This window comes from Myiozetetes cayanensis, unplaced genomic scaffold, assembly GCF_022539395.1.
Source record: "Myiozetetes cayanensis isolate MyiCay16 unplaced genomic scaffold, myiCay2020 scf14, whole genome shotgun sequence".
Classification (NCBI taxonomy): domain Eukaryota; kingdom Metazoa; phylum Chordata; class Aves; order Passeriformes; family Tyrannidae; genus Myiozetetes; species Myiozetetes cayanensis.
In genome coordinates, this window is record NW_026087048.1 from 10,834,261 (window position 1) to 10,860,837 (window position 26,577).

At 41.5% G+C, this 26,577-nt stretch overlaps 1 protein-coding gene across 4 annotated transcripts in view; it reads right to left on the minus strand.

The window, feature by feature from the left end:
• Positions 1-26,577, minus strand: part of HOMER2 (homer scaffold protein 2) — a 63,212-nt gene that overhangs the window by 14,295 nt on the left and 22,340 nt on the right. The window contains exons 2-6 of one of the 4 annotated variants that reach the window (XM_050309596.1): positions 24,897-25,053; positions 8,548-8,679; positions 2,145-2,237; positions 974-1,000; positions 691-830 (exon numbers count right to left, since the gene is read on the minus strand). In XM_050309596.1, coding sequence (XP_050165553.1) covers positions 691-830; positions 974-1,000; positions 2,145-2,237; positions 8,548-8,679; positions 24,897-25,053 — 549 coding nt within the window. Of the gene's footprint in view, positions 1-690; positions 876-973; positions 1,001-2,144; positions 2,238-8,547; positions 8,680-24,896; positions 25,054-26,577 lie in introns of all 4 variants that reach the window. The other 3 variants (XM_050309595.1, XM_050309597.1, XM_050309598.1) reach the window with 3 other exon arrangements.

Below are 26,577 nucleotides of genomic sequence, written 5' to 3' on the forward strand. Positions count from 1 at the left end.
TCACAGGTATATTCACATGCACGAGGCAGACAAGGTAAGATCCCAGTAGAGGATTATTCTATTTTAATGTCATAACTTTGCATATTGCAACGCCTGTATTTTCACTACAGCTGCAAATTACTCTTCTCAGCATTTTCAAATTATTTATCGAAGCAAATAGCAAAAAAATGTGACTTCAAGGGGCTCTGTCCAGTTCAGAAACATCCCCCTAAGACTTCCAGGCAGCCTGATTAAAATACATTTCTCACTTCAACTTTTTATAGTTGAGTTCATTCCCTTTTATGATTTTAAATATCCATATCTATTTTCATCAAAGTAAGTGTGGCAAACTCAAAGAGGAAGAAAGGTTGCCTTCACATGTTAGCAGCAGCAATTGCTCCCCTATGACTTTAATGTTATTTGTGTAGTTCTAAAACTTCATGAAAAAAGATGGTTATAATAGTTGGCATCAGCAGAATAAAAGAGAGCTTATTTATTCACAAACTAGATCAGGAATAAGTGAAATGGTAAATATCTCTCAACTGGATACCAGGAGGAACTTGCTAAAATCTGCTCATTCATCCATTCCGCCGCACCATTTTAATGTCAAATGTAATGCAATTACATTTGAATAATTTCTGTTAATATCATTAGCCATCAGATAATTACAGCACACTATTCCAGTGCAATTTAGGTTCAAGGGAACTTCACCTTTGGGCTAGAGCAATTTTTAATTTATCATTCTCAGACTTGAGATGTGCCTCAGCAGGGCCACCATGCGATGCCTTCTCGTCGTCTGTGCCGTTCACACTAGAAGCTCGAGTGGAGGATGGTGTTTCACGTCCAGACTCCTGCAGCACAACACACAAACGAACACTGGGTGTCTCCTGCATCTCCTGCAAGACCACAACACCAATTTCTTTGCAATCTTGATCCCACACCACTTGGCTGAGACCTCGGCTCTCCTGGCAGAACAGTGGTAACACACACATACCCTTTTCATCTTGGCTGCAAAGCTGGTCTGTTTAAAAAGAATGAAAAAATTAGAATGATACACAAATGGACGTTTAAAGTGTTCAAAAAAATTTTAAAGGTTATTTTTTTCCCTGATAAGGCTTTTCTAGGGGTTGTTTGGGTTTCTTTTAAGATAATGAAACAATACAGTGCACCTGGAAGCATGCAAAGCCCAAACTGTCACACAAACAAATACTGCTCCTTTGAACAGATACTATTCACACAGTGCTTGGTGCTGATCATCAACAAAGTGAACTACAAAGACCATGACAAAAGCTTCAATAAAATAAGTATACAAAATCAGTCACTCAGGTTGATATTTGTGGACCCCACAAAGGAGGGTAGTTTCAAGACTAAAACTATTCAGCAGGTTTTTTCTGATCATGAATCTGAATTCCTCTCTCATCAAAATCTGCCTAGCCTTCCTCCAAACACTGGCCCACGCCAAGAACACCTGCTGAGCAGGGTTCACTCCCACCAGATGAAATGCACATGAAAATACAGTCAACCACATAGAGAGACTGGGACAACACTCAACTCCTTCAATCTGTAAGAAACCAGATCTCCCTGGACACAGAGGCACTTGGTGATACAAGGTGTGCTTCCTAGAAAAGTGTATTGTACAGATATAAAACACAAGCTTCTTCCAGCCACTCACTAAAGCACTGCCTCTGTTCCCACAGCTTCCCATCAGCCACACCTATGCAGGGAAACACTATGGCCACAAAGTCAGGCTCTCCACTGGCAAACCAAACACCTACAAAAGTGGATTAGACAGATGACAAAAAGAAGGATCTGGGTGAAACTCATTTACTGTCTGCTGAAGCACTACACTTGCTTTCCAATGACTCAGACTCTCAAACTATGGGTAACATTACAAATCAAAGGATGTATAGCTTCCCCTGTTATTAAAAAAGTTATAACAGTTCAAGAACTGCTGAAAAAAATTAGATATAAATGAAAGCAAAGGGCATAGAAGGATGAAAAACATTCCTCTGAAAATGCTAATGTCCAGCATCTGACAATTAACTTCAGCAATCTCCATTTTATAGACTTTAGGCTGGTTGCCAGAAGCTGGCACAGTTCATTAGGAATTTAACTTTAAATTATTTATCCTGTATGTGTATAGGTATTAAAGCTAAATTACAAACCTGGGAATGATTGCTTGAGGTCTCAATTTTTTCTTGAGATCTGTCTCTTGCTAGTTTGGCAGCCTCTTTTACTTCTTGGAACTTCTCTGCAAACTGGAAAAAGCATGAAAGATATTAACTTGATTTATCTATTAAATCATTGAGATTACTCTCTCTCTATGGTTCATAGATCTTCAAAAGTGAACAACTAATTCTATTAATTTAAATTTTCTGGAATAAAAAAGCATCTTAATTGTTTGGCAGGGAGGGTCTTTCAAAAGGAATGGAGGTGCTTCTAAGAGAGGGATACCTCTGTAGCTCTGGTTGACCACATTAAAACCCATGGAGGAAAAGGAGCTTTTAGCGTCTCCTGGTTTATTTCCTGCCTGTTTCACTTGGTGCTGATGGCCTATTAAAGATGAAAGTATAAAAGACATATGTTTGGATAAAAATATTATCAGTGTCTCCCATTCCGAACAGCAAGTCAATTAAATTAAAGAATGCAAATAAGCTCATCTGCAGAATGCAAGCAAGGGATTATCAAGACACAGGAAAAATGAGAAGGTAGATTTGAATGCATGATGGAGTTCTATGAAAACACAGCTTTTCTGGTCTAATTTTCTTATTACTGGCAAAAATTAATGCAGAAGACTTCAGAGAAAGGCTTGAATGCTTCCTGTAAGAGGGTTATATCAAAATGGGGAAGGTGAGGGAAAGGAAAGATAAAGATGGAAAAGTACAAATCCCAACCTCTGTAAGTTGTTGTTGTAGGACATCTCCTCCAAAGCCAGCCAGGCACTTTTGAAATACAATTATCATCACAGCCAGTCAGGGCTGCAGGGCTTCAAACACCCTAAACAGTGTTTAAAGTTTTAAAAGGAGGATTACAAAGATGGGGAAAAAAAGAGGTGTAATACATAATTTATTTTTTAAATTAAGAGGTATCCAGTATAAGAATGGGTAACTTTGTCTTTCAGCTACAGCAGCTTGGTCTCACTTGCCTGTGTTCTGAGAAACCTGAAATGCTAGAAAGGTAGGACATATTAAAAGTAAAAATATAAATAGATGTATTTATTACACAGTTTATGAATGAAAGGATTGCCATTATATCCTTGGATAATTCAGGATACTTATGAAACAACTATAAATAAAAGCATGCAAAAACACATCAAATTTTATAGTTGAGGAATAGGAAGAATCGTTACCCATTACTGATCTTATCCTCTAACTTTTAGATTCACAGCACGTATTTGCTCTCTGTCAGTAAAATAATGGGACTGTAAATACTGACAAAACAAATCTTCTCCATTTGGTCTAAAAGAAATCTGGATTTATATGTGGAGGCACCAATGTTTCGTGTAATACACACAAATGGTAATTTCCAAAAACCACACACACATATCAGTGTTAAATCCCATGGACGAGCACACTGTAAAGGCTGAGTGAAACTTTGGGTGTACTCTACGGTTTGTGAGGATGCCTGTGAATGAAGATGGAGCTCTGGAATCCAGCTGCTTTCTTTACAACAGCTGACACTGCATATGCAAAGCTCTCGTGTGCTCTTGGGCGGCAGCAGTTGCCATCTGATGGCATGTGCACACACAAACGACTTGATTACCTTTGTAGCACTTTACAGATCGTTACGAACAAGCACATTACATTTGTGCCTTAAGTCATTTAACTCCAGCTTTACACAAAATGTATCTCCTGCTGTGACAAAACAGCTATAACCAGCTGATTATTTCTAAAATATTATATCAATAGTAAGTTCTATATTTGGGTTTCTTCAATATAGCATTAGGCTGGTTTGAGTCTGTCTTTTATAATAAATCTCTCTCTTTCTACAATAAATCTTTTCATCTGATGTATGAAAAATTTATGGGGGTTCTTGATGGATGATATGAAATGTGAAAAGACAAAAAGAATTGGGAGTGATCTATCAAATTTTGTTTTTGCAGCTATCTTCATAAAGCACACAGGAGACTGCTGTGAAATATTACGTGAGCTGAGATGAAAAGGGCATTTTTTTCTACATTTCCATAATAAAAAACTGCATATGAACAAGCAAAGTAATCTTCAATACTAAACCAATAATAATCTCATTGAATATGACTTCAGTCATGTCTGAAACACCAACAGAAGTATTTAACACATTTGCTTTTAGAAACAAGTACAAATAACTGATTTTTTTCACTATCTTAGTAACAGATCTTTGGCTTTAAGTGTCAAAATATTACCCTTCCTTCTTATTGTTGTTAAAGACATAAAGATGGCTGTAACAGAAATGGAGGTGAAAGACTAACTCTGGGTTTTGGTTACCTCTCATGCTTGGAAACAGTCAGTCCATAAAGAGTTTTGATGCAGTTTCTTAGCTAATTAATACCTGCTTGATTTTACAATAGTCTATTTTTGAAAGCTACAGAGGATCACTCGGTTTGTTATGAAACTAAAGCCTTTCACTTGATCGCTCTCCTGAGCGCAGCAAGGCAGCAGTGACAGCCCCCACTTGTGCAGCACTACCAACTCTAATTTTTACAGGAGCACAGCAGGCGTTTCTGGAGCCTCCCAGATCCCGAGGCTGTCGGCGAGTGTCGGCACAGCCACAGGGTCTAATCACTGTCAGAAACCAGAGAGCTGCTTTTTCCCTAACAACTGATTTTTTCTGTCCCAAACATAAATAATTGACAAATAATTGGTACTGCAAAATCACATTCCACCTCCAAGATCTAAGTGGACTTTGAGCTATTAAAACATTGCAACAAAAAGAATGGTTTTTAAATGTGAAATTCCTAGTTAAAAGGTGAAAGAGTCTTCTGTTCAGTAAATGAAAGCTTGGTAAGTGTGGTCACAAAGGGCAATGAAAGTATAAATAAACAAAATCAACTCAAAAATTCATCATGGTCCTTCTCCTTCCATCTTTACTTTCCTCCATGTTTGCTGTTGGTCAGACAAAGTTCCCCAAAATTAGCAGAAAATAAAAGATGAGAGTAGGAGAAACAGCAACTGAACACCCCCCAATAATCTATCATGGATTATAGGACATGTCTTCCCATGCCCCAGGAAGCTGTGAGACTAAGCTGCAATATGGAAAAGATGTGCTGTTACCAGCACTTGTGAAGCCTTTTAGTCAAGTGGCTGCAGCCCATGAGCACTGCTTGATTAGGAAGCTTGGCCAGTGAAATTTAATGGGGACTCAAGGATGCTACTGTGCATGGTACAGATTATTTAAAGGCTGTTCAAATCTGTAGCCGGCTTGTCACAAGGTGAAATATATATGTATATATTCAAATAGACCTCCTTAGCATTTTGTACATTAAAAAGCGTGATTTTGTATGTGTAAATTTTAGGGTCCTGATCTGGCATTATATTTTATGTCTCCTACTGACAAATTGTGCCAGTGCTGGATGAAACAGCTGCTCCCACCCAAAGCAGGCTCATAAATATTTCATCTCCCTCTTGGTTTTCAGAAGGCTGGGTGACCTGACGTCCCCGTTGGGGAGCACTGCTGTGCCATGACCCACAACGCACACGCTTCTCCCCGGGTTTTCTCTAGGTAAGCCCTCAGCAGGGGCAGATTGACAGAGAACAAGACTATTTACCCCAGAAAGTGGTCAGTAATTTGCTCTATGCCAGCCAGTGTGTCTGATGCTGGAGCAAGGGCTGCATCGTGTGCTGGAGGCAGGGGCAGGCTTTGCCCCGAGCTTGCTTCCCTGCAGCACAGTGACCCCCCCACACATAATGTGCATGTGTGCATACAAATAAAGCCCAGTGCTTCCCAGGTGCTGGATGCAGTTGTTTTATGATGTGCAAAGCCTGGGTTTGCTGGGTTTCTCACCTGTATAAATCTTTGTCCCTGTGACCTTGACTAACTGCAGCTTCTCAGATAACGACTTCCTTAACCACTTCAGGTGCAAAATACAGCACTACCTTTGGAGCACCAGCCCTGCCTTTTCACACCCAGACACCCCATTAATTTCTTTTGATTCCTGTTTCCCTTTGGCTGTAGCAATGTTTGAATAATGTCTTGAGACCCTTCTGAGGCACAGAGTAGGAAGGGAGAAAAGGAGGGTCAGCAAGTTCTGCAAGAGGGGAAAAGGACCCCAAATAGGACATCAACTTTAAGCCCTGGGATTCTCCCAATCAATGTGAATGGTAATTAGGTTACTGGGTCACGGAATGCAGTTTTCATTAATGGCTCATGTTTAATTTGAACTGCTTTTCCCTATAGGTATGGATTAATGCTTTAAGTATCTCAAGAGAAGCAAGGCATTAGAATGAGGCATTATCTCTTATTAGGCCAAGTAATATAGTTAAAAATGCAGGCATTTTTAGGCATGCTAACCTCTTCTCCTGTCTCATTATTATTCATTGTTTTCAGCAGATATTTTTCACCTTTATTTATTTATATTTATTTTAAGCCAGGGCTATTGATCTCTGGTTTAGTGGAGTTTTAGTGTGCCCTTCCAATTCCTGACTAAGCACCTCAATTATTTCCCGTAAAACAGGCAAGCTTTAATTTATATCTTTTATAAGAGTATAACGATATTAACATAAAATGAAACTTGATTTTACTATTCCCAATACACTTATACATCTGTAATCTTGCCACCAGCTCTGATCTTTCTCACTAATGGTTCAATAATTAAACAAGAAGCATGGATGATAAGGAGTACCTTTATCCTATTGCTTTGCATGGTAGTAATAAATCAGGTTTTCTTATTTTTTCCACTTAGGTAAAAAACTGTCAGAGTTCTGGGGGTTCTGTTGTTTTGGGTTTTTGTTTTGGTTTGGCTTGTTTTGGGGTTTGCTTTTTTTTTTTTTAAAGATCATCTCAAGCTGTTTTCAGAAGTTCTCCCCTTAACCTCCCTCTCAACATTCTGACCAGAAGAAGTCTTTCTGCTCATTTGGAAAGCTTTTCATGCAAGTAGAAGGCTATATCATGGGCAGTGGGCTCTTCAGCAGATCATGCAGTGCAAATAGATGTGCAAAATGACCTGGAGAGAAACACAGCTGGTGCTGAGGCCCCTGTGCCCATACAACATGCTTTTCACATTGGGTCTACTCTGGACACATGGACACTGAAGAGCTGCTTTCTGATACCAGCAATACATTTCATCTAAGGATGTGTTTGAACAGTTTTGGAGAACATGGCAAAACCTCTCTGATTAGGATGCAAGGATCTCCAAATGTACCTTGTGCCTTATTGTATTATAAACCTCTCTTGTCCTGATCCAGGCTCAGCATCACCAGCCCCACAGTTCACGGTGCAGGTTTAGCCCCAGCCCACACTCAGGTACCCTGTGGTCACGTGTCATGTTGCAGACATGTAATTTCAGTAATCCAGGATTAAAAATTACTATCCATTGGTGCTAATCCTTTCATTCAGCGTCCAAAGGTTGCACTGGATCATGCTTATCTCTTACTCAAAGCAAACTATTCCCCTAGGTCCACTTTAATCCTCCCATATTCCCACACTACTTATTAACTCCTATGAACACCTCTTTGTCCCAGTAGTGGAGAACATGCACAGATGAAATGAGCAGTCCTCTACACCTAGGTAAGCTTCATAAAATGTAACCATCACCAGCACCTCATTTTAAACAAGCTTTACATGTGACCAGTGGTGCCACAGCACCTTTGTGGACATCCCAAGTACAAAAATAATTTAACACAAAAAGTAAAATATGCTTTCCTTTAAGAAATACTTCGAAAAAAACTGCAATTCTCTAGACATTGCAAAAACTCAGTAAGACAGACTAACTAAAATAAATTCCTATAACAATTCACTTGATGGGAAAGTCATTCTATTGCTATGTTCTGTCTTTGCTGATTTAGACACAAAAGAAACATCTTGTTCTCATGATCCTTTTCTTAGGAGAGGACAGCAACATGAGAGACTGTGTGCCATGCCCAAGGACACAGTGTTGAGTTACCTTACAAAGCCCAGTGCCAAATAACATGTTTCAGGTGTCAACTATGTGTTAGATAAGTAGGGCTTTTTACTAGATGAACAAACAATCATCTCAGCTGCCTCATAAGCACCTGTCAAGACCACTAATCCAGTGACAGAGGATGTATTTTAAACTGCTGGCTATTCATAGCAAGAGGCAGCTCTAGACTTTACAAGCCTGCTGTAGTGGCCAGTCCCTGGTCCAGGGAAGTGTTTCATTAATACCAAACTCACGGCCAGGGGTTTTGTATTAATGCAGAGGTAGCTTTGTCAGCAAGCCTGGCATGAGCCCTTCCTGGCTACTCAACCCCTGCCACTGCCACCACCCACAGACAGTGGGTAATTATAGCAGAGGAGCGACTTGCTCTGCTGAAGAGGACTTGCAGAAACACCCAGGTCAGCAGATGGGTTTAGGCAACTCTTCACTAATAAGAAACGAGACAGCCTTTGCAGAAATTCAGTGAGCCCTGGTACCTTTGTCAGCTGCTGCTCTGAGGGAAAGCCCAGCCCAAACACAGTGTTGGCTCTGCTGTCTGCCCACTGCCCAAACTTCTGCGACGTCTTAGTGAAGGTCATGTTGGGTGTGATCGTGCTGTTTATGATCACCTGTTCAAAAACAGAGTAAAAAAGAATTAAAAAGTAGAAGTCACATCAGAAATACATATCCTAGCAACAATACAATCCGGAGCAATTAGCAGTCTAAACTGGGAAATTGTTGAGTTCAGAGGATTTTTTCCCAAAAAAACTCAGTTTTTATCTTGTCTTAGTTCATGCAGGAATTCTGATGTTTTGTCTTTTTTTTTCCAAGCACTATCATGGTCCTGCAGTTAAACAGGCTGTGGGAGCATCATTGAACTCAAAGCAACAGCAGGGTCAGGAGCTATAAAATCACCCTGGCAGAAATGCAGATGCAAAATCCTCTTTTTTTAAGCATTAGGAAAGCACACATACACTCCCCACCCCACCAGGCACCTGAGATGCCCAAGACCTCCAAGTAGGGCAGCCACCAGCAACACCTGACCTCAAATCTGGAGGGCAGACAGGTATTTCTACATTTCTCCATTTGTCCTCAGGCCTTCACAGGCAGGATGCCAGAGACGTGTCAGAAGTTAAAACAAACAAAAAGCAAGACAAGGAGAAGCTGATATCCTAATAGTGAGTTTAACTTGGGAGGAGGGTGAAGTGCATCACCAGCAATGCACATACAGTATCAAACTTGGGCCTCAGAACAAATATTTTGCCCCTTTACACATGTTAACTAATATCTGCTTCAGCAGCAGCAACCTTGAAAGCAACAGTGGTCCTTGTAATTAAAGAAATAGCCAAAAAGAGGAAAGCTGGTGGATGAGGTCTCCAAGGAACTTAGTGGAACAACAATAAAATGTAATCTTGCAAAAAGGAATGAGATATATGTCAGTTCATTACCAGAAATCTTAACTTTATTTTCAAGATACATCATTATATGAGTCTAGAGACTCCTTCCCCTGGAAATTAATTCATGTACAATGTTCTTTCTGCTAACAGAATAAGAACTTTCTTTAGTAATGCGTACCATCATTTCCAATATGCAAATTATGCAGTAATTAAGCCCAATCTGTGGGACAGTTTAATTAACACGATCAGGAAGTATCCTGGCAACATCATTTACTATGTATTCCAAGCAGACTTTTTCCTAAGCTTCCATTTACATTTAGTAAAAAGTGTGAATTAAAGTCACCAGAGGAAGATCCTCACTTGCCTCCATCCCCTCCCTGACTTCGGACTTCTGTGTTGATGCTTTCATTTGCTTTCTTAGAAATAGCTCAACTTATTTCCCTCTTGCTGCGCCTTCATTTTCAAATAATACGATTTTCTACCGTTCCCTACCACTCAGAGTTTCCCCAGAAGGATGAAAGCACAGAAGGGCCAGGTGGCTGGTACCCCTGAAACTGTGCTTTGCATGGGAAAAAAGCAGAGCAAGAAAGGGGGAGAGGAGGCTCTGCAACCAGCACTGGTCGACACACACTGTACAGACTGCCCAGAGAAGTTGTGGATACCCCATCCCTGGAAGTGTTCAAGGCTGGATGGGGCTTTGAGCAACCTGGTCCACTGGAAAGTGTCCCTGCCCACAGCAGGGGAGTTGCAACTGGGTGATCTTTGAGGTCTCCTCCAACACAAAGCGTTCTATGATTCTGTGATCTGCTTCCAGGTTCAAAACATCTTTTTGAATGGCCAGTTGACAGGTAGAGGTGTAAGCAAAGCTGCCCAGATGTGCTCTCCTGCAGCTATGTCACACAACTGAAACAGCCAACATAAAATATAAGTGTCAATTCAGAGACATAAATTAAAAGCAAATCAAAGATTTTATGGTAAGGGTTTGACAATGCAAAGGGACTGTGATGATACCAGGACTGCATGATACAGAGAGTCACAAGAGCAGGAGGAAAAGCTACCACCAACCCAGAAAAATCAGGATGCTTTCCAAAAACTTTAAAGAAAGTGCTATATGTATATTTCTTTTTTAAAAAATCTTACATCAGGCAGATGAACCACTTAGAAATGTTTAGCTTCTCAAGTTACAGAATTTAATTTAGAAGTTGCACAATTTAATTTAGAAGTTATGAAATACCTAGAAATTTCAAGTCACAAAAAGTATTATTTCAGTCCTGCTGTGCCTATCAAATTAGACATCAATGGAAAAGAAAAATAATAAAATGACCCGTTTGAAAGGCAAAAGCTTCACTCACGGGTAGCTGACCCTGAGAAGAATAAAAGTCTTTCATACCTCCTACAATAATCATTGAGTAAATACAAACAGAAAAAAACCCACACCAAAGTTATATTTTAGACCATAGTTCAGTGTTATCAGATGTGGTAAAAGGAATAATGAAGTCTGCAAATTGTAAGCCAAAGAACACCTTACTGAGCAATGAAATATGCTACATTAGCTGAGCACTTTAGAAGTCAATTTTTTCTCTAAACCCGTGCAGAACCCAAGGAAAGCTTGTGGTGAGCACACACCTTCAAGAAACTGACAGTTCATCTGTTAAATTTATAATAAGCTGCAATTAGTGAAACTGCTTGGAAGCTGGTTCTACCTTTTTTTTTTCCTTTAAATCCTCCTCTGTCAATCAGGCACTTCAGAAACACTGCATTCCTACAGAGAAGTGAAAACCTAAGTAGAAGCTTGGGAGATTAAATCAGAGCTCATAGGAGCAGTTCAGAGGAGATGGATGCTGTGAGTACATCATGCTTATCCACCTTGTCTTCCTCCCCATCCTCGCCCCATCTGCCTGTCACATTCACTTCCCCATAAATCTGGCCATCATTTCTGAGCAGAGACACTACACTGGCCAGGGGAAAATCGTGTTGGTTGTGTTCAGGAGAAAAAAAAGGTGCTGTGATTTAAAAGAACAATGAAAAATGAGGCTTGCAAGTGTTCCTGCCAGGTAATCCAGCCTATCCCCCTCCCTGCGCTGGCTCACCCTCGGCTATGTGAGACCAGAAGGACAGTGATCCCCACCACTCCTCCACCTCCTGGGCAGGCAGTCTCAGCTGGGGCAGAAGGTAGGGGAAGTATTTGTGGCCACCACAATAGGAAAGGTCAAATAAATTGGGAAAATGTTCTTTTTTGTGAAGGTATGAGCCAGAATTTTCACATTTCAAAGGAAGAAGGAGAGGAGGATAAGGGCACTATTTTGCTGCAGACAGGATGAGCCCACAGGACCTTTTTTCATCCCTACCTGCAATCCAGTATTATAATCCTATAAGAAAAGGCCACTCATCAATTCAAATGAGCTCTTATGAGAAAGCTCTGCCTTTGGTCCTCATTTTTATAATACACACAGAGGGTAATTCCAGCTGCATTATAAAACGGAATAAACTTGTGGACTTTCATCCAAGATAATGGATTCAGAAGACATACTACTCTCTAATCAAATGCAATCAATCCCTGAAGTGGTTAAAGAGTTCTCCCTAAAGACAAAGAGGAGCATAACATAATAAGCACCTTGCAGAATAATAAACTCATTCATCATACTGAGTTGTCTACATGTGGTTAAAAAAAAACCAAACCCTGCCTTTGCACTCACTACGTGCAAACTTATCAGATGACAAACACTCCTGCTACACTTGCATAAGCCAAACAAAATCTCACACTAATTTCATTTCCTTTGGGAGAAAAACGAACCTGAGAGATCCAAATTTTTATCTGAAGATGACACAAAAGAATGCTGCCAGCACAAGGTAGTGCTCCGTCACCCACAAGTGACTCCAGACATTTAGGAACACACTGGGTATTTTCATCAGATAAAGGTGAATGCAAACAAGCTGGCATAGAGCAGAACATTCATGGGCTGTAACACACCCATCCCGTTGCCTTCCCACGGAGAGAAACTGCCAAATAAATCAAACAGGGAGAGGTCACAAGACGACCTGAGCGCGTAGAAGGAGAAAAATGTATTGGCAGCTCATGCTGCTTGCAAGGTATGAGCAGTGCCCATATCTACAGCCGCTCTTTCTTTTAGGGGGTGCTTCCAGTACTTAAAGGGCTCCACTCCCACACTCCCCATACCACAACAGTGCACTGAAGGGGAAAAGCTGATGTGGCTTCTGAAAAAATGTATTCCCAAAGCACTGTCTCATTAATATAAGGTGTGTGTCAGCAGCTGGGGTACAGAGGGAGCAGAGCTGGAGCAGCACATGAGGTTTGCCAGCTTGGCTCTCAGTGTACACCCTGATCTCATCAGTCTCAGCTTGCCAGGTTCACAGGAGGGAAAAGCAGACGAGAGCAAGCTCAGCTCCAAGGGGAGGAGAGCAGAGATCGCAGAGGGCATTTGGCAGAGCCACTGGCACAGCCCCGAGGAGGAGGAAGACCAACACACCGGCAGGAATTGGCCAGGACACGCACCAAACGGGATGATGAGCCAAGTCAGCCAGCCCTGGCACCAGCTTCTCTACCCAGGAAAAGGCTGAAACAACAGCTGTGAAGCTAATAAATGTATTGGGCAATATATTTTGGATCTGTGTTAAACTGATTGAGTAAGGGACCCCTTATTCTGGGGCAAGAGTGCCAGAGCAGGAATTATTCTGCAATTCCCCTTTAAATTCACATCACCTGTTACTCCGAAGAGTACTCACCTCCAGAAAAGCCCCCAGACTCCAGGCCATAGGATCTACTCCTTAAGACTATATTAAAATCTCCCCATTTCATTTCCACACCTCTGAATATGTGCTTCCAGTTTCCAGCCCCTGTGAAATTAAATTTCCTCAACCCACCAGGCTGTTAATCTTCAGTAAAGATGTATCCCAGTCTGAAAACAGAATAGAAGAAGGAAAGAAGCTGCTAATCCTCTGGCCACAGCTATCTCAGGCTCAGCAGGTTCTTCCAGCTCATCAAGTTGGCATGAATCAGAAGGGCTTGTGACACCGGATGTGAAGATGAGGAGACAGGAATGGATTTACAGAGAAATTCTCCCTTTATCCCAAATGTTCAGCAACTCTTCTGTAGTATTAGCCCACCTACCTTTCCATGATCTGTATTATCCTCTGCACTATCTACCATCCTTCCTAATTCTGCTTCTAGACAGGATGTAACATCTTTTCACCAGTGTGTCACTGGTGATAAACTGTGCATCTTATTTCTAGTCCTAGAAAGTCAGAACACACACACACACATCGTTAATCAAGACAGTGGTATCAAAGGGAAAAAAGAAAGTCCCTTGTAGAAGCCACCAAACAGAGTAAAGCAGGAGAAGTACAAAGACATCCTCACAGCAGTATAAGAACTTGAGGATGAAAGAAAGAACAGCCTTTGGCCAAAACAGTGAACCTGTAATGCAGGAGGATTAATTATAGTTGTTTTAGAAATCAGAACCAGCAGATGTGATCAAATCTGTCTCCCCACCCTTGCTGATAAGTCTTTATAGAAGGCCTTTAAAAAAACAAAACAAAACAAACAAAAAAAACCCAAACAAACACAACAACAAAAAACAACCTGGGAAAATTGCAAGTAACAACGGCACTTGTTCCAGCTTTGCTTCACGTGCTGCACCTGACACGTACATGGTGCTTTTCCTGGGACACTCTGAGGGTATGGAATAATTAGACTGGGAGCACTGTAAATGTACATAAAGAAGAGCATTGGGATTCTCCATTTTGCTCTTCCTCCTGCTCTGCTCCATCGGTTGTGCCTGACAAGGGGGCTGAGCACAGGGTAGGCAGCAGCTGGCAGGGCATCCACCACCAGGCTCTTGCTCTGGTTGCCCATTTGATCCCTTCAGTGCCCTTTAGCCTGACCAGCTGCTGCTTTTCAAAAGTAGCTGTTCTACACAGTTAGCCAGGACAGGAGCTGTTCCACCCATCAACGAACTCCAAAAGCTTCCATAGCTACATCCTGTATTTCTGCAGGAGGTGGGAGCAGAAGGGGAACTGCAGCAGTTCTTGCAAAAAGGAAGATGCCAGGATGTCTTGCAAGCCACAGAGGACTTGCTGTAGCCCTCAACATTTACTTCCCAACATGAGCTCCCTCTGCAGAGAGGAGGCTCTCCTTTTATGGATAAAGTCTCTCACATGCTGCTGCTTCTTGTTTTAGGGGGAAAAGGGCCATGTCCACTGTTTCAAATAATGCTTTTTTTATCCTGCATCACCTTTCATTCCCAGAATAATTCAGTGAAAAATGAAGTTCATTTTTAACCCCAAAAGCCAACAAATCAAACAAAACCCATACGATTCTTGTCCTCCTTCATGAAAAGAGATGTAAAAATAGCCCTCCCCTCCAATAAAAAGACTAATAATTGTTTTTCCTCTGGTAAAATATTTCTGTTGTAAAGCCCTCTCTGACAACCCATCTAAATGCAACGAAAGTGGGTTCATGATTATGCGAATTGTATTAAGTAAATCTCCAGCTACACCTCTACACCTACTCCATTGCTCTCTTTTTCTTCCCAAGGTAATTAACATCTCTGTACAGTTGGCTTCCCACCTCCTCCACCCAGTCTAAATCTCTAAAATTTCCTATTTTTGCTTTGACATCTGACTAGAATTTTTTTTTCCCTTTTAGGCACAGCACACACATCCACCCACCCACACGATTCAAAGCACCAGCAGCTGTTTCATGAAGAAAGTCTACAGCAAGGATTTTCAAACACTCTAGAACAAATTGTTATCCAGGAATTTCATGCAACTATTTAAAAAATATATAAACCAGGATGCTTGTGGATTATTCTCACCTGAGAACTAAGATTCCTAACTTATCACAGAAAGGGAGAAGGATGCAGTAGAGACTCTTTATTTTTTCCCAGTGATTAAAATTGGGGTGAGGAAGAAGGTTATGATAAAGTAACCTATAATTAGATAGAATTACAAAACTTCCCAAAGTCGTATCACATTCATACTTTGGGAGATGTAATAAAAGCATATAGTCTTTGTGTAGAGTACAACCACATCCCTAAGTGAATAATTTAAGCACTGATCATTTTCTGCATCCTTCAAGCTGTGTGGCAACAGCTTCAGTAAAGCCTGAAGGTCCCTTTGCAGAGGTCAGGAATGGCAGAACCACACAGCATCATTAAAGACTCCTCTGCTCTTCAGCAACCTCCACACCTCGGGAGTGGTTAGCAATAGGATAGCTTACTTCCTCTCCAAAATCCAGAAAAACTGTGCCTTGGCAGGAGTAATGGCCAAGAAAGACAGGTACATTATTTTTAGGAGATGACAGGGTGTCCAGGTTTCTTTTCAATAACATCACGTGGTTTCATTAACCTCTCTGGAATGTTCAGATGCCTCATCATACTCATGTCTGGTGATCAGAAACCACTCTGTGTGGGGCAGTCACTTACTGAAACACTCTGACAGAGCTTTTCTGAGAAATTTTACAGAGAGGTTTTTAAAAAGAAAAAAAATCTCCCCAGACTTGCTGGTGAGTGGTACAGCAAGAGGTCCTCAGCATAGATTTGTATTTTTGCTTTTTAATGGGCAAGAAATTTTGTTTCTGAACAGGTTTATGCAGTCTCCTGGATTCAGTTGTGTATGGTCTTTCTGGAGACAGTGACACACACACAACACACATACAAGCAGAAAAATGAGCCAGATAAGAACAAACAGGGCCAGATGTGCTTCTGCTCTTCTGTCAAGGATACAGCTGTTGACAGCACTTTGTTATCTTTTCTCCTAAGCTTACTAACCAGCCTCTGAAGGATTTATTTCCAGAAATAATCCAGGCAATGAACAGAGGATTTTTCACATTTCAAAGTTAATAACTTGGAAAGAGATTAATATAGAAACATTTAAGTGATACAAGTTCCACAGCTCTAGACTTTTAATTTTTTTCTAAACCAAAACACATCCTCAGCAGGTGATCCTGATTTCTGGCTGATTTAATCTCAAGAGACCCACCACATTTCTTGGTATTTATTTTGCTCCCTTTCTCAGCTTCTGACAAGCTGCTTTTTTCACCTGGAGCCCTACATCTTGTTTGTGCAAACATTTGTAATTTTTCCTTCCATTCCCAGGTCATCTCTACCAGATGAGCTAATACAGCAGTTCTGAAATTCCCATTGCAGATAAGCCCTAACATTTTTTTTCATCCTCTGAACACTCAAAAGGCCTGTTCACACAAGTGCACCCAGTGTTACCAGCTCTACCCATCTAAACCTGTCTTAGCAACTGTTGACAATCTCCTGCAGACACAACTCCAGGCAATGTACTATCCTCCCAGTTATTACATCCTGCACCTCCCCTCAGCCTGAATTTCTGAATACTTGATATGACCTTGAGCAAATAAAGGATGATGCAAGTGGGGAGTCTCATCCTTGGCTGACAGCTCTGCTTCTTCTTTATGCTGTATTTCTTCATCACCAAATTCCAAAGAAAATGTTCTCAAGTTATTTTAAGGTCTAGAGAGAAACCAAACCTTAAGTCACTTTAATCAAGCCAAGTATACCCTTAATACGGACACCACAAATATTTTAAGATCATCAGGCACTGTTGTTTTCCTTACTTTCATTCACTCTTACTCCAAAGATGCCTTTGAAAAGGATTAAGTCCTGGTCTATGCAGCAGAAGGATCCAGTGCACGCCTCAGTCTGCTCACCCCAAAAGGATACTGATCCTCCTGTTAAAATGTCCATTTCATTTTCTATCTGCATCAGTCCTGCTTCAGTTTTCCCTAACCCCAACACTGACATTTCTCTCTGATACACCACAAGCTGAATGATTTATGTCTGCACAGGATTCCCTCGGAGAATAACATTTTGGGCACTTCCCACACCTCTGAGGTGCCCAACACATCACCCCATGCAGAAACCCTTACACTCCATGCCTGATACCTGCACTGAAATTGCAGGGCTGCTGCTGACCCAGCACCTTCACCCCAGCCTGCCCCAGAACAGCAGCCTCTGCCTGGGAGCCACCAGCACCACCACTGATGGCAACTCTGCCTTGAATTGAGAGTTCTCCCTGAAACTCTCAAAGTGATGCTAAAAAATCTGCAGGTTGCATCACCACAACACTAACACTTTAAATCAAATTAGAAAACAGCCATTAAAAATAATAATTATTTACTGCAAGTTGCTTCACTGTCTCAGTGAGAGACCAGTTCCAGCTTAGCTTAGGCTGGTGGGCTGTGACTCAGGCCAGCACAGATGTTCTGATCTCAATCTGCTCTTCACACCAAATGAAGGAGAACTTCTCTACAAAAGGAGCAGCTGCCTTTCAGAGAGCAGTCTGCTCCAGTTTCACTAGTTACAGCAACAACAAGCCCAAAAGGGACCCCAAAAAGCAGCTTGAGACTTTTCAGACATCTTTTATAAAGTCCTTTGGTTTAGCACTATTTGTACTAGAACATGTCTCCAGCAGATGAACATCATTCTCCAGCAGAGGCTGGGAAATTTGAGCCAGGAAAAGTCCAGAACTCATCTCATGAGAGTGATTAAATGGTACCAAATTATTGTAAAGGCTCTGCTATGGATTAACAGTATATACACACTGGTATTTATTATCACTGCTCTGTCTCAACAGTAAAGTACTATTCTATCCTATTCTTATATATTATATTAACTATTTGAGGTAGTCCTGTGCAGAGCCAGGAGCTGGAATCAATGATCCTTGTGGGTCCTTTCTATCTCAGGATATTTTACAAATCTATGACTATATAATGTATATATAAAATCATAAAACCACAACTAATGTTTTTACTCAATAGTCATCTCCCTAGCATAAAAGCAATGAGATGTTTATGGTACCATGCACACACACTATGCACACTAGAAGACAGGATTATGCATTAAAATTGTATTTTAAACCATTCTTTGTATTTTCAAAGATGTTCTTTTTATATGGGGTGTTAATTAGTTCCATTTGTTGACTCCAGTATCATCTCCAGTGCTAACAGTCATGCTGAAATTAGCTCCAATAGTTCACAAAATACTTATATACTATGGTAAAGAGAAGATAAATGCCATCAAATATGCTCATATTTCTGTATTAATCAGCTAGACCGGTACTGGAAATCTTTTCTTATGACATATGAGGGTTTCTTTTGTGAACAAGTGTGGACAAGAAGGCAGAAATACTGGATCAGCGAAATCAGACCTCCAGAGGTCAAAGCCTGGACACCTTTGCACTGGCTTACCCTAACACAGGGTCACCCTCAAGCTGGATCTGTCTCCTGGGCACAGTGTCACATGCTGCCTTTTGATGAAAGGTCATCAAAGTGTCACATGCTGCCCTTAGATGAAAGGTCCTTTTCGTGTTGGTTCTCAGTGTCAGACACATAAATAATATTGAGCTCATACTTCTCCCCATCCAGGTTTTATGGTTGGCACACTTTCTGGGACCACCAGCAGAGATTTCCCACACAGGCTGGAAGAAACCATGAGGCAGAAGAAGTTTTGGAGAAAAGAAAAAATGCCCATCTCAATTACCCAGTGGTGAAAAAAGAGCTTTGAGAAAATGGAATAAAACATATTTTCTGCTAATTTAATCAGATTTTACTAGCAGGGACTCTCTGGAAATCGTAGTCCTGCCAATGCTGCTGTCAGCAAAATAATCTTCAGGGCAAGAAGTGGGGCCTCTTGGCATTTCAGCAGGCATAGGGCAGCTGGCTGGGACCCCAGCAGCACCACACTCTTCTGGGATACAGCACACAGCAGTGTGACAAGCAGTGGCCATAAATATAAAACTAGGGCAGGCAAAACTAGAAATCAAAGAATCTCCATCCCTTTGACAAAACACACAAATACGTTCACCCACACCTTTCCAAATCATAGCATTTAATTCAGGATTTTCCATTAAAAGAAAAGGCAACACACCATTTTGTAAGGTCACTTTTCATGTGCTTTTATGTCCCTTTATCTTTGGCTACTCAAGGCTGTAAAACATCCTCTGTAGTTTCACTACAGAACTATTAAACCTGAAAAATTAGGTAGTTAAAAACCAGGCACTTAAAAAAATGTGGGCATTTAAAAATAGAGCACCCTGCATCACCTAATTCATTGGGTATAGGGTCAGATGAACACACCCTGGTAACTGAATGCCAGGTGAGAAGGTGATGTTTGGATTGTTTCTGCTACATGTTCTCACCAATCAGATCCATGAGGTCCTGGAGGCAGTTAAATGCTGCCACACCAACGCAGACCCCTGGTGAGGTACACGCTGCCAGAAGCCTTTCATAATTCAGTGCCAAAAATTTTGTAATGTATAAATTACTTGGTAGGTTTTTCCTGAGAAGGAGATGCTATTGGTTTAGTGGCTGAATTTACGTCAATGAAATAAAAAAAGAAGAACAAAAAGAACTAACAAGATGAAGGAATTTCATCTGTGCTACCGTACCCTGCAATTGTTTTCCTGTGAAAGAAAAGATTCTCAAATCTAAGAGTCACCTTTTGGCAAAATACTCTAGGATATTTTTAACAACCATGCCTTAAAATAATTCCTTTTCCGTGGGCAAAGAAAATGATCTGTTTTGAGTGTCTGAACACATCACTGGAAGGATTCTGAATTTCCTCTCTGTGCCTCCGGTCATGACAACACGGAAAGCGTGGTCAGAAAGAGGTGGGCAGCTATTCAATTAGGTAGCAATTAGGACCAGTACAGGAACTGGCAAAGCCAGAAATACATCAAATATTAGCAGACTTACATATTACCCCTTCTTACCTCCCTAAGTACCTGCTGCCACAGGCTGCTGGGGCTCTGTCCCTGTCAGCTTCATCGTGTTCTGGAAATCACAGTCTGCTGCATATATGCCATTAAATCAAACAGCTTCATCACACCATACAACGTCCTGTATTTGCTTTGGGGAGCATTATGTGAATACTGATTGGCAAAATTTGGCCCATATTCTTATTCTCAGTAATTGCAATTTACTTCAGAAATAGACCCACGGATTTTGCTTTCCCAGCACAGCAATTTTTTGTGGTTCTCTCTTCAGTACTTTCACACACTTGTGCCCAACTTAGCTGCTGCTCTCCAGTATTCAAGGTAATTGTCAGGTAATAAATTCTTAAATGATCTAGTAACTGGGAATGAGTGTCAGACAGCTAGGGTTTGTGTTTCAGGGAAACCTGGGAGTCTTTATTCCTGTATCATGGAACATTACACAATTACTCTTGCAATCTAGTCATCTTTTAAATCCTGATTTTAATTTTTTCTAGTCATCTGTTTAAGCATCTCAGAGACAACTTAGGACTGGCATCTGAGATGACTCTTGCTGCGTCACTTTTCTCTGCTGCTGCCAACTCAGTATGTCTCACTGTATGCTTTATTGCTGGCTATTTATTTTTAAGCTAGCTTTATGTTCCTTGTTAACAACTCATTTCTCAAAAGAGAAAAATGATGTTGTTGCAATCACAAGTTCTGTAGAAATACAACATATGAACATCTGAAAATGAGGGCAGAAGCTTGTTTCTGAGGGATTATATTTCCATCTCAAATTCCTTTCCCTCTTCTCTATACTGTTTGGATAACACGTATTTCCAGTTTATAAAAAAATAAATAAATCCACCAACCTGGGCACTACCATGCATTATTCCTGAAGATGATAGAGGCTATTGGTCTGCATAATTTTCATACTGTCAAACCTTCTTTTCACCTCCAAAAGACAGATCAATGTAGGTCACTTTTAATGAGGAGCCTTGTGTGTGGCTTTCCCCACACACTGCACAGCAGTTGGGCACTTAAAAGTTCACATTCTCCCTGCACCATCTGCGTATTTTGTCATTTTTCAACAGGGTTGACTTTTGCTCACAACACTGGACACTTTCACATGTTGAAGTCTTTTGGCTGCATCATTAACTCTGAATCAGTGTGTGCCCTTGCATTGTACTGTATCATTTCCTCTGCCATTCATTATGCCACAGTTAGCCTCTGGCTAGAAACCTCTTAAAACATCATGATGAAATTACTTTCTTGACAACATACAAGTCAATTACTACGTAATTAAAAGATATACTAATCTATTCCCTTGTTTGGTCATGGTATCTTGGTTAAGATCATCCAGTGCATTCTTTTATGGTACCTGTTAAATCCTTTGCTATAAATTGTAAGATACTGACCACAGCACCTGTTTTGCTGTCAAAGACACAGGAATTATAATAGCTGTTCTCTTCTGGCTTTGTAAACATGAGGAATTAAAGTGGTACAAGCTGTTTAGCATCTAAGGTCTCCACTATCCAGTGCTTGATTCCCCAAGCATTTCAGTGGGGTTTTTTGTCATTGGGCTGAGAGGATTTGGAAGAAACCTAGCATCTGAAGATGTACACCCACTCCTGGCTGCCCTCCATATGTGACTCCTGGTTTTCAGCATAAGACTCTTGCACATCCCTCTGCAAGGTAAGAGTTAAGCTGTCCTGACTTTGCTCTGCTTCCTATCTTTACCCTACTCTCTTTCTATCCCATTTTTCTCTGCTGTAATGTCCATCCTCACCACCTCCATGTGCACCAGCCAGGCCCTCCTGTCCTTCCCCACCACTTGGCAAAGGGGTAAGGACAAGAAGGCAGTGTTGTATTGTGCTGGGCAGCAGAGACAAGCAGCTCCTCTGCCTTTCTGCCAGCCAGACTCACAAAATGAGCTCCCAATACTTATACCTTTAAACACACAGGCTCAGCAGTTCCCTTAATCCCCCTCTTTAAGCCCACTGCAAAATCCTGCTGCTCCCCTCTGCCCTGCAGCATTCCTCCCCATCCTCCTGCACCCCAGGTGTGTGGGGATGAGGGACAAGGAGGAAATAGGGACAGGCTATGCCTGCTGGCAGAAGAGAGGAGGGGGCTGAAGGACAGGGGACTGTGGAGGGTCTGGACCTTTGAGGACAGCAGCAGCTGCCTGAGGAAAGCCAGTCCTGCCAGAATCACAGCCCATCAGGTCAGTGCTGCAGCAGGAGGAAATCCTCATCAGGGTGACATTACACATCCTGCCCTGTGCTTGGCACGACAGCAGCACTAACAGGGTCCAGCAGCCCTGTGCTCCTCTGCAACTCAACACGCTGCCCAGAGCGACACGTTGAATGCTACAAGTAAAAGAAAGCTTATGCAACCAGGTAATGAGCAATATTTAAGTGAAGTACCCTGTGGACTTGATCACTTTAAAATATTTTTATTGTTACTATATAACGTCAACGTAAGGTAAAAAACCTACCAAATTAATCCAACAGCTGCATACAAGTTGGATTTAACTGAGATTTCTCTGCAAGCCAATGTGCATCGCATATGTTTGTCTCAAATAAACTGTTAGAACAGCCTCTTTGCAGTTCAGACAAGGATGGAGAGTTTTAAGAGACACACATCCTTCGTCAGCACCTTCCTCCTAGGGCCAAGTCCCTTCATTTACTTGAGCTTCAGCTTTTTTGTCCTTAAGACAGAGATAACTCCTGCCCGCAGTGATGCTGTGATGCTAATCCATCTGGTATTTGCCAACACACAGGAAACGTTATTCTAATAAGTGAAATGTACAGAAAGCAGGACACCATCATCTGAAGCTGTCTATATTCTTCCTCACAGTCTTACCCAGTTTCACTTTTTCCCTGGAAAAGTAGGTCAAAACACTAAACAATAATTGGTTGAGGGGAAAAATGCAACTTTTAACTTATTTGGGCATAGTCACTAATTTTTTCCCAAATTAGCACTCTTAAAATGGACATGCAGGGTCATGGGACTCTCCAGAGGCGAGCGTGAAGGCAGCATTTCCTCTCAACCTGTTCCTTAATCAGCAAAGATTCAATACAAGAGGAATAATTTATGTGGCCAGCAATTGATTCTTGCTTGGGAGGCCCCACAGGAGAATTCAAATCACGGAATGCTCACCTTCTTCTGGGACATACTAGGATGGGGGTGGGGAGGTGTAGGGGGCTGTTCCTTCTGACTGACTTTTGGGCAGATTACCAAGCAAAGCCCAGATGCCCACCTTATTCTCAGCACACACTTTCCAGTCACAGCTCTGGGTAGGAGCTCTGGCTGTGGGCACACGCTGCCCCTGCAGCTTCGCCTGCCACATACAGTAATTACTTTGTTTTCATTAATTGCTCTTAATGCATGCATGCACAGCCACAAATCAGGCGACCCACTGCTGCGAGTACAGCACTTTGGGCTTGGAAGTCACACTCGCCTGGGTTTGTAAAGACACCAGCCCACTACAATCAGCACCAGCTTCTGCCAAGCAGAGGCATCCACGGGGTATAAGCAAATTTGGGGGGGGGGCTCAGCTGTCCCCAGCAAGTTGCAGGGGCTGTGTGTGCCCACTGCAAACCGGGGCAGAGAGCTGGCCTTTCTGGGAATGAGCACACCAGCACAAACAGCATAATGATGGGATGTATTAATGCTGTACCGGTGTCAATGAGACATTACCATCAATTTAAGCAGGCAGCACGGCTGATTTATAAGCCAATATATAACCAAATATAGCACAGGAGATGTTTGGAAAAACAAGTATGTGAAATAGGCATGACAAATAGAAAAGCTTTATTAAGGGATGATTTCTGTGATCTCTATCTCCCAGAACAGTGATATTTTAACATCCTCATCCAAACAGGAATGCAGATAAACAGGCTGTGAACTCATCTTGTTGCCCTGTGGTTTGTGCTTTGACAGAAATGACCAATGATTTTTGTACACGAGTAAAATGTTTTCACTTACGCCTCTGACTGGGGTCTGTCAGGGCAAAGTGGTCACTCATCAAGTGACCTTGGAGGGCCTAATTACAGGGATAAATCTAGTGTATGTAGTAAAAGCAGTTGTCTGAGCAACCTATTCAACCCAACTGACCAGGATTCTTACAGAAAATACTTCAGTACACTCTCTGGCAATGCAAAACAAAATAAGAAAAAATGAGGGGGCAGAGTCTTCATGTCTAACTTGTCACCTAAGGCTGATGAACTCCAGTGCAAAAGCTAAAGAAAATTAAGTACTAACCTGTGAATAGTTCAGCCAGGCAAAAGTGAATATGCAGTTGGTACTTACATTAAAAGCTCTAGTCTGTGTGTATCTGTCCCCTCGTTCCCTTTAAAAAGAACTTTTTTTTTTCACCAAAAAGGCCTCAGCCTTATCTACCCAATATAGGTGGCTGTTTTAGATACTGTGCCACAGACTCAGTTTGGACACTTAAGGCTCTTGGCTCATTATGATCGTGAACGCAAATTAGTCAGAGACAAGGTCAGTTAAGTTGGGCAAAATCACTTTTAAGGTGCCCTGCGTTTTTTCGATTATCACTACAAGTCTCCATTACGGATTATATAAAAAATTGAGTATTTATGAACTTAAGTGTTTAATGCAGCCTCTCTGTGTTTCTCTCCAGCCAGGGCTGACAGTCACGCCCCTCTCCACACAGCAAACACGCCGGGGTACCACCAGCCTCCTACCTTGGCTCCATCCACACTGATAATCCGATAGCTGTTTCTCGTGCTGTCATAGAAGTAGGAAACAGTTACAGCCTGCTTGCTTGCAGGAACCCAGTTCTTCTTCGTGCTGGGGTCAATTTGGAAGACATGGGCTCTGGTGGTGAAGATGGGCTGTTCTCTGGAATAGGGAGGGACAGGAGAAATGGATGCATGAGTCTGCGGAAGATGAAATGTTCCAGAAGCCCAGCCTTGACCAGGCATGTTGAAAGCACAAGGCAGAGAGTGCCTGGCAATCCCCCAAATGAAAAGACCGAGCAGTGACTCTGCCAAGCCATGATCCAGCCTTGGGTACCTCTCCTTGGCATCACTAAGTGACATTCAGCACCCTAAAGTTACTGCCATAGACAGAGAAACAGTCAGCTTTTTTTTCCCTGCATTATACTAACTCAGTACCCACCTCTTCCTCAAAACACTTACTTGCAGGAAAGGACATTCCCACGCATTCTTTCTTTTCCCATCCACATATTTTGCCAGAAGCAATAAGCCCCCCACTGCTGGATTTCCTCCTACCAACATTCCTGTTCACTGTTACCTACAGCCAGGGCTCTTCTGTGGATGCACCAAGGACCCCAGTGACCTACAGGCACAGTACAATTACTGAAATATTAATCTCCCTCCTCAGGATCCCACTGCTCTGCAGATGTGCATGAAAATTTCATCAGATGCAAAACCAGTCAATCATCCTGGGAAGCAAGGGGAAAAAAGAAACACAACTAAACCCCAGAGTTGATATATATATATATATTCCCTTTTAGTTCAACTCTCAGTGGATGATACCACCCCTGACACCCTATTCCTAAACACCAGCTCTCCTTGGATGCTTTTTCTCATCAAGAGAACTGTGCACACAGTTGAGAGGTTTCGTTTTACCATTAACACGTGACAATGCAAATCACACATAAAAGCAGAGAAGACAAAGGACCAAAAGAAAAAAACATGACACACAAAAAATCGCCCAGGCTAAATATCAGAATGAAGACTTACTTAAATGCCATAGAACTAAATTATCTTCCAACTAGACCTTTAATCCAAGTTTAGCAGCAGAAGTGAACTGCAAATCAAGTTCTGCTGTGCTTTTATATACATTTTTATGCTTTTGGTTCTTAAAAGCTGCAGTATATAATGTTCTGTATTAAGTGTACTGCTCAGTATATTCTTATCCCATACAAAGTATTGTGTCATGAGTAGGTATGCTTGACAGAATTATGACAGGATTCAAAAACTATTGTTCTACAGGAGTTACCACCTAGAATGTTGACCACATGGAAACTGAAAAGGCTGCCAGGATTAATTTTGCACAAAGCAAATGAAAAGAGGCAGGCAAAAGGCCAGAGAGACCTCTTGTTCTCATATGTTATCCTTTCTTGCTCACAGAAATAATTACCTTCTATTATTCTCAGTCCCATAGTTTTGGAACTATGTTTTTATTAAGATTTCTGTAATCTTCAACTCCTTGTATAGCCATCTGTGCATTTTTTGAACACCACAACTTCAGGTACTGTATGTAGGAATCCTATAAACCCTCACATGTGATCTTAATCATTGCAATTAAATTAAAATCCAGGGCAGAAAATTTGCAACTATCAAACAGATAAAGTGGTTTAAGAGTAGAATTAGCTCGGTGGAGTTATGGAGTGAACTT